We start from the raw sequence: 15,344 nt of genomic DNA on the forward strand, positions 1-15,344 counted from the left end.
TGATGTTTAGAATGTTTGATTCATTTTCATGGATGAATATTGCAATACTTCTAAACAGAATTAATCTTGATCATTAATATATAAAGTAAATTTGAATAATTAATTCATTGTCTCGAATAATTATTATTAATTTTTTGTTGTTCGCGTATAGTCACGATAAGTAATTATTTAATTATTTATTATATAAATTGTGTAATTATATTAAATTAAATATTGTAAAAATTCGATCGATTAGACTCGACAAACTAATGCAAATTTGGAACTTTGATCTCGGTAAGTAAATTACTCATTATCATCGAATAATTACAAATTATATATATATATGTATATTATAAAAAATAATATTATTATAATATATCAACAACCATTTAAATATTTTTTCTTTCTTTCTGAATAATGAAATGTTTTTTGGGAGGAGTTTAAAAATTTGTTCATTCAAAAAAGAAAGAAAGAAAGAAAGAAAGAAAGAAAGAAAATAAGAAAGATCATTAAATGTGTATAATAAAAATACAGTATAAATAAAAATATATATTATTTCTTGAATTATAATTATTTTGTTCATACATGCTGCAATAAATAGGTATATATTTACATACTAAACATCATCGCACATATACAATTATTTTGAGTAATATCAATTATTTTTCTATTAGGGATTAAAGTACAATGGCTTCTTAAATAACTAATAAATTTACTATATTATTGTTTTACATCTTTTGTCGCATCGATTTCACTTGTTTAATTACATTTTTTTACTAATATATATTACAAATCTTGTACCAAGGTAGTTAAATTTATTTTTTATTATTCATTATATATTATTATTATTATTGAAGCTACATCAGTCATTGTGAGGTAGATGGCAAGTCAATAAAATTTCGCGTGATTGCACTAAGTGACGCGCGTAGCTAATTATTATTAATAATAATAATATTATAGAAAAAGTATAATCTAACTTTATGCTTATTAATTAAACCATCATTTGAAATAGAATTAAAAAATTTCAATTTTTTGTTTCCATTAATACAAAAGCAAATCATATACAAGCAATTAGAATATGGACAACAAAATGGCAGATTTGTTTGTTTTCGTTCTTCCTATTATGCATTAGTGCAAATGGATTAAATATTTAAATATTAACATAAATCTTTTATGCTGAATTTACTATGCTTTACATGGAAATAAATTTAAACTGCATTTGGTCTAAACATGTTTTTGCAGTTTCAAGGTTTCCAACTAAGAAAGCTATCCTGTAGCACTATTTGTTTAAATATACTATTGCTTATAGTTTGTGGTATCTTTCGATTGCGTTGAGCTTCTAAGATATAAGCCACCTTTTCTCTAGATTCACCTCTTGGAATATCTCCTCTTAAACTAAGTAATCTGATTAAATGATCTTCCGTCATATCAGGATACTTTTCAACTAATGAATGTAAATCAAGAGAAAGAATTTCAGAATCTTCGCAACGCAATACTTCGGCAAGACGTTTAATTATTTCAAAAGGAGAATTATAACTACCTACTTTAGGTGCTATTCTAACAAAGAAAGTTTTTAATTTATCAGCTTCCGATATTATCTTAGAAGTACAAGTTAAACACTCGTCGTAGGTCTTAAATGATATTTTACGTTGTAACATAGCAGATATGTAACGCTTTGCTATAAGATTTTGCGCTTCCATTATTACATACTCAAAGTTTTTTGGATTGAGATGATTGTAATCTTGAAAATAATCTTCTAAAGTAACACATATAGTTGCAACTGTGATAGAAGATTGTAACCATTTGAACGTAATCAAATCTTGAAAATGAAATTCTAAATCGAGAAACGATTCTTCCAACAATATGGCAGCTGCTTCATTTCTCAATTGTTGATAATGTGCCAAAAGATTTTCAAATTTGACAGTGGCATCGCCGCTTGAATTAGGAACCCAATAGATCTGTTTTATTTGATGTGCCAATTCTGTAAACTGTAGACAATTATTAACAATAGTAATCATATGATGTGTGAAATAAGGTACCCGACTTCTGTCTTCAAAATGTTTACTTTTGAATTCTAATATCGCTTGTCGATACATAAAACCATATTTAGTAACTTGTTCTATACAAAGGATGAATGCTTGAGCTGTTAAATTAGAACTAATTGTTTTTGTTACTTGAAGATTTTGATCAATCATTTGATATATAATAACAGGTGCAGCTGTATGATAATAAGCTTCTTCCGTACTACTTTCTGGTAGATCACCGCTCCACCAGTCAACTTTCTCAGTTTCTAATGTCTTTTTCATCCAGTCTTCATAATTCTGACACATATTTTTCAAATATTTCTGTTGTAGATCATTTATTATCTCTGAACTCAATAGAGGACCGATATCCCTTAGATCTATATTTAATTCTGGATGTTGCATTAAATCTGGTCCAGTATACGTGTTCATTATCCAAGCCAACAAGGAAACATATTCGTTTCCTTCTAAACCGTTAGCAATGATATCTTTCAAGTGTTGAGATAAACTAGTATGATACATTTTGACAAATGTATTTACAATGTTCCACCATGGTGGAAAACATGGACCACAAAGAGTTTTCACTACTCTTAGATCTTCAAGAATCAAAAGTCTAGTGAGTTCCAAATATCTTACCAACCACATTTTATTATCAGCTCTTTCATCAACATGAGTACCTTCAATTCTATTAGCCACTGATTTCTCCAATATCTTCATTGCCATATTTTTCCAACATTTAGGTCTACCTGGTGGCATAAAACCACTTTGTTTTTCCCTTTGAATCGCAAACTGATCAGCTTTTTCTTCCCTCTCTATGATCCTTAATGCAGTTACTATAACTGTTGGTTCTTTTCTTACCGTATTTAAAGTACGACTTAAAACAAGACGAATTTGTTTTTCCATTAATTGGGACAACATTTCTACATCTTCAAAGTAAGCTTTCAGCATAATGGTATCTGCCGTTGATTGATTAGGAAGTTTATGTAATTCGTAGAGTAAATCATCTCGAGAATTTTCTAGATCCATTAAACTTTGATGAGCATGTAGAAGTTCACCATCGTTTATCCATTGTTTAGTTATTTCTACACTTTCAGGTACTGTAAATATATGTTTTAAGTTTTCTTTAGCAGTCACGTACTGAGAATGACGCATATTTTCATCTTGAACAGGTTGAAGTTTACTACTCAGTTCTGGTACAATACTAAACAATTTTTCAATCTCCTTCAATTCTTCCTTTATCGTAGTAATACTATCAAGGGAACTTTGCAATTGTTCAAAACCAACTCTAATACCATCTAATTGACTTTGCATTGCACTTTTAAGCATAGTCTCTACAGAAGCTTTCTTTCTGCTTATCCTACGTTTATATACTTCTATTTTTTCTAATTGGCCAGGTCTTTGCAACATATTTGTCACATGTTGTGTAGCCCTTGCTTTAGCCTCCTCTTCTAATTTCTGTAAATTCTCCATCTTTTTTTTTTTTTTTTTTACTATATTTATAACATACAAATCATATAATACATTTATCTTATTTGTTATATTATGATACAATGATCAATGTTTTATGAGGTTATTCGACAACCATTGTACATTCCTTGATAATCACAAGTCTGTGAAAGATGTTTTTTAACAAGTTAAATAATTGAATTCAATTGATTCTCAGTACACACTTATATCAAACGATCGAAACACGTTACTTATATGCGTTATTGTCATTCAATGTGTTGAAGAAAATGTTTCCAAATATTTTCGAAATTACGATGAGGGAAGGTGTGTCATCTGTTCTTATGCATCATGCAGAATTACAATATGCACTTAATTCTTATTTCCTATTGGATAATTTCGAAAACGTCATTTGTGCTATTTAAATGTTTCGCGGAGAACACTGACCAATCAACGTTCTCAACGTCCTCTTCTAGATTAGAAAATGTAACCAATGAAAACAGATGTTTTGATTAAGGTATATTCTCATGTTGTGCATCATACAAGTAAAATTGCAATATTGATAGGAATCTTATTTATTTGATAATTTCCAACAACGACAATATTTAAATGTGTAATACTAAAAAGTGAATATTAAATATATAATATAACTAGATAAGTAACCAATAATCGTATGTATTTAAGTAGCACGGATTTGATGTATAATTTTGAGGTTATAAATGTCATAGATGTGTCATTTAAAGAACCATAAACAGAGGACGCTTTTACTGAGATTATTTAATACTCTAACGTCAGTACAAATGTCAATAATACTGTAAATTTTAAGAAGTAGTGTCTTATGTAAGGTTTTATTTAAAAATGTATATAGATAGATAACATAAATTAAAAGAAAAAAAAAAAAAAAACTAAAAACAATGAACAAAAATATGAATTCACCGTCAAAGTTGACGGAATTTGCACCGTTGAGTCCAGAGGAAAGTCAACCTGTTGTTGCTTCACTTTTTTCTAAATTCTTCAGTTTTACCAAAAGTAAGTAATTCTTATAATTGTTCATTCTTATTTTATAATATATTATACTTTAATTCAATACAATGTATATTTGAAAGGTCCTCAAAATGTTGACGGTTCCATCACCTTCCCTAATAATGATGAACAAAGTTCTTCTGATTCTGATTCCTGGAAACAATCGGAGAGTACAGAAAAGACACCAGAAGAAGATACTTCTAGTATAATTAATTTTCCATTAGATACACACGAAGGTCGTAGTTTGCCAAACGTTTTGAAACGTATCAGAAATATTGTAGCTTCCAAGAGCAGCGTATGTATTTTTTCTTTCCTACTATTACATAATTTTAATTAAATGTATTGACATTCATATATATATATATATATATGTTAATTATAGAATCTGAAATCATATAAAGATTCTGAGCTTAGGAGTTATTGGATGCCGGATAGCGTGAGCAAACAATGTTACGAATGCGGTGAAAGATTCACTACTTTTCGTAGAAAACATCACTGTCGTGTTTGTGGTCAAATATTTTGTTCAAAATGTTGTTCCGATCAAATTCCAGGAAAAATTATGGGATGTACAGGTACGAAAATATCATCATATATGTACTTTAAAATAGTTCTTTAATTAAAACGTTATATTATAATATAATCTTGTTTGTCATAGGTGATCTTAGAGTGTGTACATATTGTTGCAAAGTGGTTTTGTCATATTTGCAATCATCCGACATGAGAAGTGATTTATCGGCAGATCTTAAAGCATTGCAGGAAGATCTTCAAGTAAAATATGGCAACGATTCTCCACCTTTAACACAGAAAAATTCATCTGAATGTACAGAAGGTGAAACTTCCATTTGTAGAAAACCAAGTGTTGGTTACATGGAAGAAAAATATGCTGTTGGACGGTATATTTGAATATTTTGTCTTTAACTGTATCAAATCATGTCATGTGATTATATACTTTCTTCTTTAACTTACTTATTAAGAATATGGTTTTTAGATCAGCAAATAGTTATTTAACATCGCAAGAATGTTCACTTGCTTTACAAAATTCAGCATCGCTTAGAGTAATTTATGAAGAATTATTCAGATCATGTCAAGCAATTTTATTACAAACGCACAGAATTCGTTTGAAAAGTTATCATAATTGTTTCATAGCAAGTGAATTAGTAAATTGGATGATAGCACAAAATAAAGCAGCAAATAGGTATATACGATAATAATCAATTATAATAATATATTTTGAAAATATTTAATATAATATATGTTCCATAGGGTACAAGCAATTACTATAGGTCAAGCATTACTTGAAGCAGGATTTATAGAACCTGTTACTTCTGAGAATGTTTTCAGTGATACAGCAGCTATATTTAAACCAGCCCAATTATCTCAAATGCAAAATACAGATTTATTAACAGAAAATCAAGCCACTTGTGATGCACAAGAACCTGCTTGGGTAAAAACTATTTCTCAACATGATTCAACTACAGGTACTTATTTATTATCTTTTATATTAACACTAAACGTACTATGATCAATCAAATGACTAGTTATAACAACATTTTTGGCAAAACTTTTTTTACAAGTTACAGTGCTATTTGATGGATTAAAAATTTGTATTTGTATTTATAATATATATTTTTGGCTATACATACCAGGTCACATTTAATCTACTGTGGTAGATATAGGTATATATAAAGCTCGGTACATTTAGTGTTAAAAATTATACTATATTATATAAATTTATATATATTTATATACATATATGTATATATATATATTTATATATATGTATATTAGATTCTGAAAGCGAGTCGAAACCATCAAATTTAGTTCAACAACCTAGTGGTCGCTTGCCATCCTCAAGTTCGAGTTTTTATTTAGATTTAAATGTAGAAGCATCAACTGTCACATTGAAAAGACCAACTTCCGAGGATTTAACAACAATTTCGGTAGACAGTAACGATGGAGTTATAGAACAAAAAGAAGTAAACCTGAAATCTCATGAATGTAATTTTAAAGTATCCGATGATCTTTTAAGTGACACATTTCAAGTACAAGAAATTAAAGAAAAAAGTGGTTGGCATAAAGTAACTAATCTTCGATCTACGTTTGGAGAAATGAGTGCCTATAATTGTTTAACGTAAGTAAAATATAAAACAGAACAGTTGTAAGACAAAATTGTAAGATAATGTTAAAAATAATCGTTCATTTTGATTTATTATAGATCTGCGTACAAGCAGCATGAAGATTCATTGATCAAACAACTTCTTAATAAAGAAGGTTTATCACAAATTTGGTCTGAAGTTATATTAAATATTGCACATCAAATAGTGGATCATGTTAGGCCTGATTTAAATCACAATGCTGACGATTTGGACATTCGACATTATGTACAAATAAAAAAGTGTATTGGTGGTAGTAAGGATGAATGTGAAATAGTATCGGGAGTAGTTTGTACCAAGAATGTAGCTCATCGTGGAATGAATGCAATGATTGCTCATCCGAAAATTTTATTATTACAATGTGGACTAATGTACCAACGTGTAGAAGGCAAATTATTAAGTTTAGAACCTGTGATGATGCAGGTAAATGCACAATTATCCCTTTGACGCAAACACTGTTTATAGAAAAATAATGAAATTACAGGAAAACGAATACTTGGGTCATACCGTAGCTAGAATTACAGCTCTTGGACCTGACATAGTTCTTGTTCATCGATCAGTTTCTAGACTAGCGCAAGATAGATTTAGAGAATGTGGCGTTACTCTTATTTTAAATGTTAAATTAAGTGTACTGGAACGTATAGCCAGATGCACAGGTGCAAATATTGTAAATACTGTTGATGCTCATATTAGTGCTCGTTACATGCTTGGTACATGTAAAAAGTTTTATTTACGTAATTTTCCTAACGATAAAAGTAAGTATATTATATAATTAATTTGACATGTCATTATTGAAATCATTAAAATACTTAATTAAAATGTATATTTTTGTTTTATTTTGCTAATTAAATATAGATGGGATAAAAACATTGATGTATTTTGAGGGTTGTGCAAATGCACATTTGGGAACTACTATCCTACTACGTGGTGGATCTTTACCAGAATTGAAGAAAGTCAAAAATGTTACATCTACGATGATATTCGCTGCATATTCCTGGCGTTTGGAAAAATCATTTCTCATGGATGAATTTGCAAGACCACTTTCTCCAAAAGACAATTCTTTCTTAGATGAAACAACAATGAAGAATAATAATTCAGATAACAAAAGTAATGAACAATTATTGACTACCAAAGGAAAAGATGACGTTGAAACTTTGTCAAATATTGAAAATAACGAAGGCAGCAGCATCGACACCAAAGAGAATATAAATTTATTACAAATGTATGATAGCGGAAATATCTGTAGCAATGAACGAGGTATAGATAAAACATATCCAATTAATCGCAACACGTTTATGAAAGATGAAGATATGGAAAATCCTAGTGAAAATGATCATTTATTAAATTCTTCTGCCCTTAAACAAATATCTTCTATGTTGAACGAAGACAGTGATCCTTATGACACTTTGAAATTATTTAAAACAAAAATCAGATCCAATAACAATGATTCAAAAAATGTGGAACAATCTTCTAAAGATATTACTCAATGTTATAGCAATTCTAATGTTGTTTCGAGTACTGTTAAAGGTAATACAGATATACAAAATATTTCATTTCATTCTGGAAATAATCCAGAAATAAAATCAGCAGAACAAAGTAACGTATCAAGGTGTGTAGAAGAAAAACGTATTTATGGTGAATCTATCAGCGATCGTAGTGATCCATTGCATCAATATTTAAACGAAGACGAAGAAGATGTCTTTCATCAAATTAGTCCAAATGGACAATACTTGAGTGTTGCTGATTTACCATTGTTAAATAAGTTTAAGAAAGCTTTAGAAGGTACGGTTCTCAGTGTTTCACCTTATTTAAAATTTTCAGTACCTTATTTAGAGACAGAACCTGGACGTAATTGTGTTTTAAGAAGTTTCTTTCCAAGAGAAATATTTTATTCCGAACAATTGTTAGATAAAACGAAAGAAACAAGAACTAGTAACGTTTCTGTTGAACAAAATTTACCTGATAAAAAACCTCTGTTTAATTTAACACTTAAACCTAGACATCCATTCATAGAAGCAAAATTAACAACGGATGTTGAAAGTAAAGAAGTACAGGCACTTTTAGCACATTTCCGTGCTTGTGGAAATCGATTGAATCCAACGAATAATGTTCTGGTAGAAAAGCAACAACAAAATGTACAAGTGGAAACTACTGAGTCGAAACCTAGTTGGCCAGATTGTTTGGATCCTGTTAATCATCAACGTTTGTCTGTATTATTTTGTAGCTTGTCACATATTGGTAATGATACTCCATCCTTTTGTGTATATCCTTGGACCGTTAACATGGATTTATATGGACGGAATGATATAGCATTGGGATGTTTTCTAGAACGTTATTGTTTAACGTCAGAATACAAATGTCGTGCAAAAACTTGTCGTGCACAAATTGCTCAACACGTCAGACGATTTGTTCATGACGGTGGATGTGTAAGAATTAGCTTAAGGGAAATCAATTCTGAACCTTTTGGTCAAGAAAATAGTAATCAAATTCTTATGTGGAGTAAATGTATAAAATGTAAAAGTGTTTCACCAGTCGTACCGATGTCAGATGATACTTGGTCTCTATCATTTGCCAAATACCTCGAATTAAAGTTTCACGGTAGTTCATATATGAGAAGGGGTGCTGACAATTGTCAACATTCTCTTCATCATGATCATTATCAATATTTCACGAGGAAAAATATGTTGGCCGTATTCAAATACACGAAGATTTCTCAATGGGAAATTTCTTTACCACCACCAGTTATAAATATTATTTATGATCCAAAACAACATGCCAATGTTATAGAAGAGATGAAAAGTTTGGCTTTAAAAGGGGATGACGTTTTTACGTGTATAAGAGAAAAGTTAAATTCGTTGCAAACAGATGGTGAAAATATAAATGCTGCTAAGCAACAGATGATGAAAGATCAACAATATTTCAAAAATAAAATAGAGGAAATACAATTGAAATTAACTTCTCCAACTTTGGAAAATAAGAAACTTGAAGGAAAGATTTCCGAAAAGCAAGTACAAATTCTCATGTATAGAATTGAAGATGGTATCGTCATATTAAAAAGATTGATATCCGAAGCTGTGTCTAATTGGAACGCAAGAATTTTAGAAATTTCAACTAAAAAGAAAGATGAACGACCAAAAAAGTTCATCGAACGATCTATGACAACTGGTAGCAGCAGTGGTATTATAGATACTGATGGATATATAACAGAAGACACTGCATCAGAATCACAATTGGAGGATATGAGTCCAATGTCAGCTGATTATAATGCAGTAGATGCAATTGCAATAGCACAGAATGATTTACAAAGTATTGACATTATGGACAATTCAGATAACGAAATTCCAGAGATTAATAATCCTGAAGATATCATTACCGTGCAAGGATCATCACCCAAAATGCATCAAAGATCTTATTCGGATGTTTTACCTTTGACATCGGAAGACATGCCTGATAAAAAGAAAAAGAAGAAGACGATCTTGTCTCAATTATTACCTTCTGTTTCTGTAACTCAACCAATAGCTAATCCATTAGGACCATTGGAACATACTTTACTTCCACTTGGGTAAATATTACTCAACACATATTAGTCATTTGTAATTCATGCAAGGTTGCAACTTTGTTTGATTTTCTTTTTATAGAAATGCTGTGAAACAAATATAAATATAATGTTTATTTTTGCTTGTTTCTTTCAGATCTGTTGTACCAGTAGTTGTCTACGAATCAGAGTTATCTTCTATAATAGCCTATGCATTGGATTCTCATGATTATAAACATTCTCTTCAAGAATTACTTCGTACAACTAAAGGTCCAGAATTAAATGCCAGTCCATTAAATAAACGTAAATTTTCGGAGAACAAGGAAAATACATCAGAATTAACGCAATCAGGAGATTTCAAGAGACCATCTGTATTATCTTTCTTAAGAGGAAACAGTCCAAATCTTACTAGTCCAATAGAATCCGATAAAAATATTTCAAGCGTAGAATCAATAGTACAAAATTGTAATGTTTCAATGGAAACAGACGAAGACAAGAAACAAGTGAAACAGCAGAATTTTATTGAAGTTCAATTTAACGATACAACGACTAATTTTTATTGTAGGATATATTTTCCGGCTCAATTTTCTGCTTTAAGAAAAAACGTTTTACCTTGCGGAGAAGATGGATATACTAGAAGTTTGAGTAGGACTGTTCAATGGGCAGCTAGGGGTGGAAAAAGTGGGAGTGCTTTTTGTAAAAGTAGAGGTAGTATTTATGATGCATATAATATTCAACACACACACACACACACACACACACACACAAAACAAATCCATCAAACAAAAAAAAATATATTTATTTTTATATATATAATGAATGACTTTTCAGACGATCGATTTATCATAAAAGAAATGTCCAAATTAGAAATGCAAATATTTCGAAGATTTGCACCAAATTATTTTGCTTACATGGAAAAGTGTCAGCAAATGAAACAACCGACATTATTGGGAAAGATAGTTGGTGTTTATAGAGTATCCTTTAAAAATGATACGACTAACAATGGAATAAGAACGAGTGTTTTGGTAATGGAGAATTTATTTTATAATCGAGAAATCACAGACAAGTTTGATTTGAAGGGATCTATAAGGAATCGACTGGCAAATCCAGATGATACAGATCACGAAGGGGAATTAGTTTTGTTAGATGAAAATTTATTGAACAGTAGGTATTTCTCTCATCTGTGTCATGTAAAAGCTGACTTTATAATACCTCTCTCTATATATATATATCTCAATTACCTATAATTTTACACATTTCACAGTGAGCTGCGACTCACCTTTATATATCAGATCTCATTCCAAGGCTGTGTTAAATAAAGCGATTGAAAGCGACACCAAATTTTTAGCAGACAATTCTGTTATGGATTATTCGTTATTAGTAGGATTGGAACCGAGTTCAGGTGAACTTGTTTTAGGTATAATAGGTATGTTTTTTCTTTTTTCTCATTTTTCTTATAAGCATAATATATACATACGTACATACATACATACATAACACACACAAGTTTGACATATTTTTTAAATTAAAAATTTGTCTAATTATTGCTATTATGTGTATATTCAGATTATATAAGGACGTTCACGTGGGATAAAAAATTGGAAACAATGGTTAAGAAATCCGGTATATTAGGTGGACAAGGAAAATTACCAACCATCATTTCACCGGAGGAATACAGAGCTAGATTTATAGCAGCTATGCATCGTTATTTTCTACCAGTACCAGATAGATGGTCTGATCTAGGCAGAGGTGTTGAAACAATCTCATGAAAGATATATAGAACAAGAAAATCAGATTGAAAATTAGCAATTTTCAATATTGTCATCGTATATATCCATTGTATATACATTTTCTACATAAAACGAACACATATATATACATACATCATTCTATAATATATATATATATATATATACCTAGTGTACAGAAAGTAATATAACCACAGTAACGCGTGATTTTTAATATATACTTATATATAAAAAAATATGAAATTGAATGAATAATTCAATCGTTCAATGATTATTAATCTTTTATATTAAATCAAACAAGTTATTATCTACTTTTTCACGTATCTGTGATCCTATTTATAATAACAATGTTAATTTATTATTATTATATATATATACGTATATATGTGTATATATATATATATATATATATATTCTTTTTTTTTCTTCTTCTTTTATTTTTTATTGTTATTGCCGATAAATCGGTTTATAAAAATATTTCATTGATTTTAAAAACAAAATGAAAAAACAACGATGACATCATGGATCGTCGTCGTTTAGCATTAAAGGTCCGACGTAACTTAAAAAAGACACATTAAATATGAGTAGTATGTGAAAGCACCATTATTAATATTTTATTTAGATAATCTGTTTGTTTTTTTCTTTTCTTCATTCTTCCTTCTAAATTATTTACATTAATCGTTTTATATATATATATATATATATATATATATTTAATAATGAAATAAACAATAATAGTATAATTAATAATAATAATAAAATTAATAATAATAATAATAATAATAATAATAATATTTAATTAACATATTAGCATTTTTGTGTAGCAATAGCCTACAAATTACAAACGCAAGTAAGATATTAAAATATGTACCTTACGAAAAAGAAAGAAAACACTCTCATCGTCCATTCTTCTTAATTTATAGCTAATCTCTAATAATAATAATAGTAATAATAAGTATTTACATAAACGAATGCAAGGTGAAAAAAAGCTGCAGCAAAAGTTAAACAAAAACAACTAATAATAATAATAATAATATATCTATCAAACATATTTTAAAAACTTCATTATAATATACTTTTTATCAAGTTTCTTATGATTTTTCTTTATGTATCTTTTTTTACACGACTTAATAAGGACTATTCGATGATACACTTATTTATTTATATATATATTTTATATAATATATATATATATATATATAAAAGAGAAAAAAGAGAGATCTCACATTATTCAATTTTTGTTTGTTTGTCTTCTGTGTATTGTGTTTTTATGAAAACACATATTGGGTATAGAAATTAATTTGATGTCTTGAATAAATACTAAATTTTGTTTTAAAAAGGCATCGAATTAATTTGTACACATAATAATACATTCATTTAATTCATACATGATGCATACATACATACGTACACACATAAATTTAATTTGTTTAGTTTTCTTGCCTACGGCATTAATTTTATTAACAACAACAAGGGGAAGCTTTTTTTTTATTTTTTTACTTTTGTCATTAACATATTTGATGAAATGAAAAATAAAATTAAACTCATATAGCTATAACTAATGATAATAACAATAATAATAATAATTTATTAATTTATTTGTTTGTTTGCCGTAGGAGAGAAGTAGAAGCTGGGATTTCAATGTTGTGTGAATGAATTCGAATCTGCGAGTAATTAATCAATTAATTAATCATCAATCATGTTATTAATTGATCAATTGATTGACATGTTTTCACAGAGATATTTGTTTAATATCAACCGAAAAGAAAAAAAAAGAAAATAATTTTTGTTATATCTTCTAGGTACTGTGATTAGGTAAGAATCGTTACCAGTTGTTCACGAGAGAGAGGAAGAGATAAAAAGAGAGAGAGAGAGAGAGAGAGAGAGAGAGAGAAAGAGAAATTGGAATTACTCCTTGCATAAGATAGATAATAACATAATCTCTGTAGTATTTATATCTGACATTTTTTTTGTATTTTTTTTATCTGGTTATTTTATATATTCTTTTTTTTTTTGGTATTTTATTCTTCGTAAATAAAAAAAAAAGGACTAAGCACTTTGATGTCGTCGAAGAAGAACAAGTGATCTTACTCAATCGGTATATCTCAATCGTATCCAAAAATAAAAAATACAATTAAATAGATTCTACATTTTTCTAGGGGATTAAAAAAAAAAAGTAATATTTCTAATTTTAGAATTACGTGACGTTAAATTTTGTTAAACAAAGTTCATATTGAAAAATCCAAATTTCCCGGGCTTCTGCTATGGTGGCGCCACACTGTGCCGCGCGAGTAAACACGGCGGTTAATTCGAATTTAAAAAACAATTGTATTTCAAATTCACGCTTATTCTCAACATACGAGATGAAAGAAACTTGCGAGAATTTCTCGTTGCACTTGCCTTTTCCGAATAAATTATTTCTTCGTGTTCGCGTCACGTAAAAACGGGGAACCTTTATTTTTTTTTCTTTTTTCGTATTATTTTTGTTTTATCACAGCCTTCCATGTAATCGTTGGAAAGCTCCCCAGTGACAACGACAACAACGAACGACGCATACGTAATTACACAAGCCTACTACAAACATTTTGACATATTCTCTCAATCTAAACAAAATAAAACAGCAAGTGTGTTTTCCGTAGTCATTTGTGATTTTCTTTCTGTTTCTTTTTTAAATCGTGTCTTCGAGCTATTCTCCTCTGCGCTCTTTTACATTGATTATGAGTCCACAACGCATTACACAAACTCTCTGTGAATTACGTACTATATATATTATACTCTTGGTAATCGCTAAAAGGATATTTCTGTCTTTCATAGTCGTAGGAATATTATATCGTTCCCTTTGCAAAAAAAAAAAAAAGAAGAAAGAAAAATAAATCAATGAAAAAGTAGAAAGTAAAAGAAACTATTATTACAGCTTTTGTTTTGTTTTTGTTCTTGGGATACGACACGCGACGTTCGACGAAAGAGAGAAATTAATAAAATATAATTACAAGGAAGATGAGTATAATAATAAAAAGAAAAAGAAAAGAAAAAAAAAGCTAATGAAATTCGAACGAGCCTGAGTAATAAATTAGAGAGACAACAAATGACTCTCTTGTTTTTGATTGCGCGTTCGATTGTATTCGGTTTCTTTCGAATTCTCTCCTACATCATCATCATCATCGTCATCATCGGTCATCGTTAGAAGTCATACATATTCCGCTAAAAGAAAAGTGGTCACATGCGAGGAAGAATTACTATGCTACTGCTGTGTTATCGTTAGTAATAGTTGTTCAAAGTAAATGTTAAACTAGCACGTAGGAGAGAATTCAAAGTAATACAATATTTCTTTTTTCAGTTGGTATTTTAACGTTGCTGTTGTGAAAAAAACACATCATATCTGTCGAGGATCAAGCATTTACTATAACTACCATCATCTCGTACAATCCCTGTCACCTTTATC

At 29.3% G+C, this 15,344-nt stretch overlaps 2 protein-coding genes across 4 annotated transcripts; one reads left to right on the plus strand and one right to left on the minus strand.

The window, feature by feature from the left end:
• Positions 1–515: 515 nt before the first annotated feature.
• On the minus strand, positions 516–3,801 carry Sec6 (Exocyst complex component Sec6). Its single transcript, XM_015332592.2, has one exon. It carries the CDS (start codon positions 3,468–3,470, stop codon positions 1,224–1,226), a length of 2,247 nt encoding a protein of 748 aa, XP_015188078.1. The 5' UTR covers positions 3,471–3,801; the 3' UTR covers positions 516–1,223.
• Positions 3,802–3,971: 170 nt separating this feature from the next.
• fab1 (1-phosphatidylinositol 3-phosphate 5-kinase fab1) lies at positions 3,972–14,939 on the plus strand. 3 transcript variants are annotated; one of them, XM_089179620.1, is made up of 14 exons: positions 3,972–4,472; positions 4,550–4,761; positions 4,849–5,038; positions 5,122–5,359; positions 5,455–5,661; positions 5,730–5,944; positions 6,255–6,597; positions 6,682–7,042; positions 7,104–7,374; positions 7,475–10,181; positions 10,312–10,862; positions 10,986–11,318; positions 11,419–11,580; positions 11,721–14,939. In XM_089179620.1, the coding sequence occupies exons 1-14, from the start codon at positions 4,358–4,360 to the stop codon at positions 11,921–11,923; spliced, it is 6,108 nt and encodes a 2,035-aa protein (XP_089035746.1). In that variant the 5' UTR covers positions 3,972–4,357; the 3' UTR covers positions 11,924–14,939. The 3 variants fall into 3 exon arrangements, with proteins under 3 accessions (XP_089035746.1, XP_089035744.1, XP_089035745.1); XM_089179618.1 differs by having other exon boundaries at positions 10,312–11,318; XM_089179619.1 differs by having other exon boundaries at positions 6,339–6,597; positions 10,312–11,318.
• Positions 14,940–15,344: the final 405 nt, after the last annotated feature.

The sequence above is a fragment of the Polistes dominula genome, unplaced genomic scaffold (genome assembly GCF_049000335.1).
Source record: "Polistes dominula isolate Pdom_NZ unplaced genomic scaffold, Pdom_raw_medaka contig_27, whole genome shotgun sequence".
Classification (NCBI taxonomy): domain Eukaryota; kingdom Metazoa; phylum Arthropoda; class Insecta; order Hymenoptera; family Vespidae; genus Polistes; species Polistes dominula.

Coding starts and splice junctions, on each gene's coding strand:
- Sec6 (XM_015332592.2), bottom strand. CDS start 3,470: ATGGAGAATTTACAGAAATTAGAAGAGGAGGCTAAAGCAAGGGCTACA.
- fab1 (XM_089179618.1), top strand. CDS start 4,358: ATGAACAAAAATATGAATTCACCGTCAAAGTTGACGGAATTTGCACCG. Junction 5,039..5,121: donor AAAAATTATGGGATGTACAG/GTACGAAAATAT, acceptor TGTTTGTCATAG/GTGATCTTAGAGTGTGTACA. Junction 10,182..10,311: donor CATACTTTACTTCCACTTGG/GTAAATATTACT, acceptor TGTTTCTTTCAG/ATCTGTTGTACCAGTAGTTG.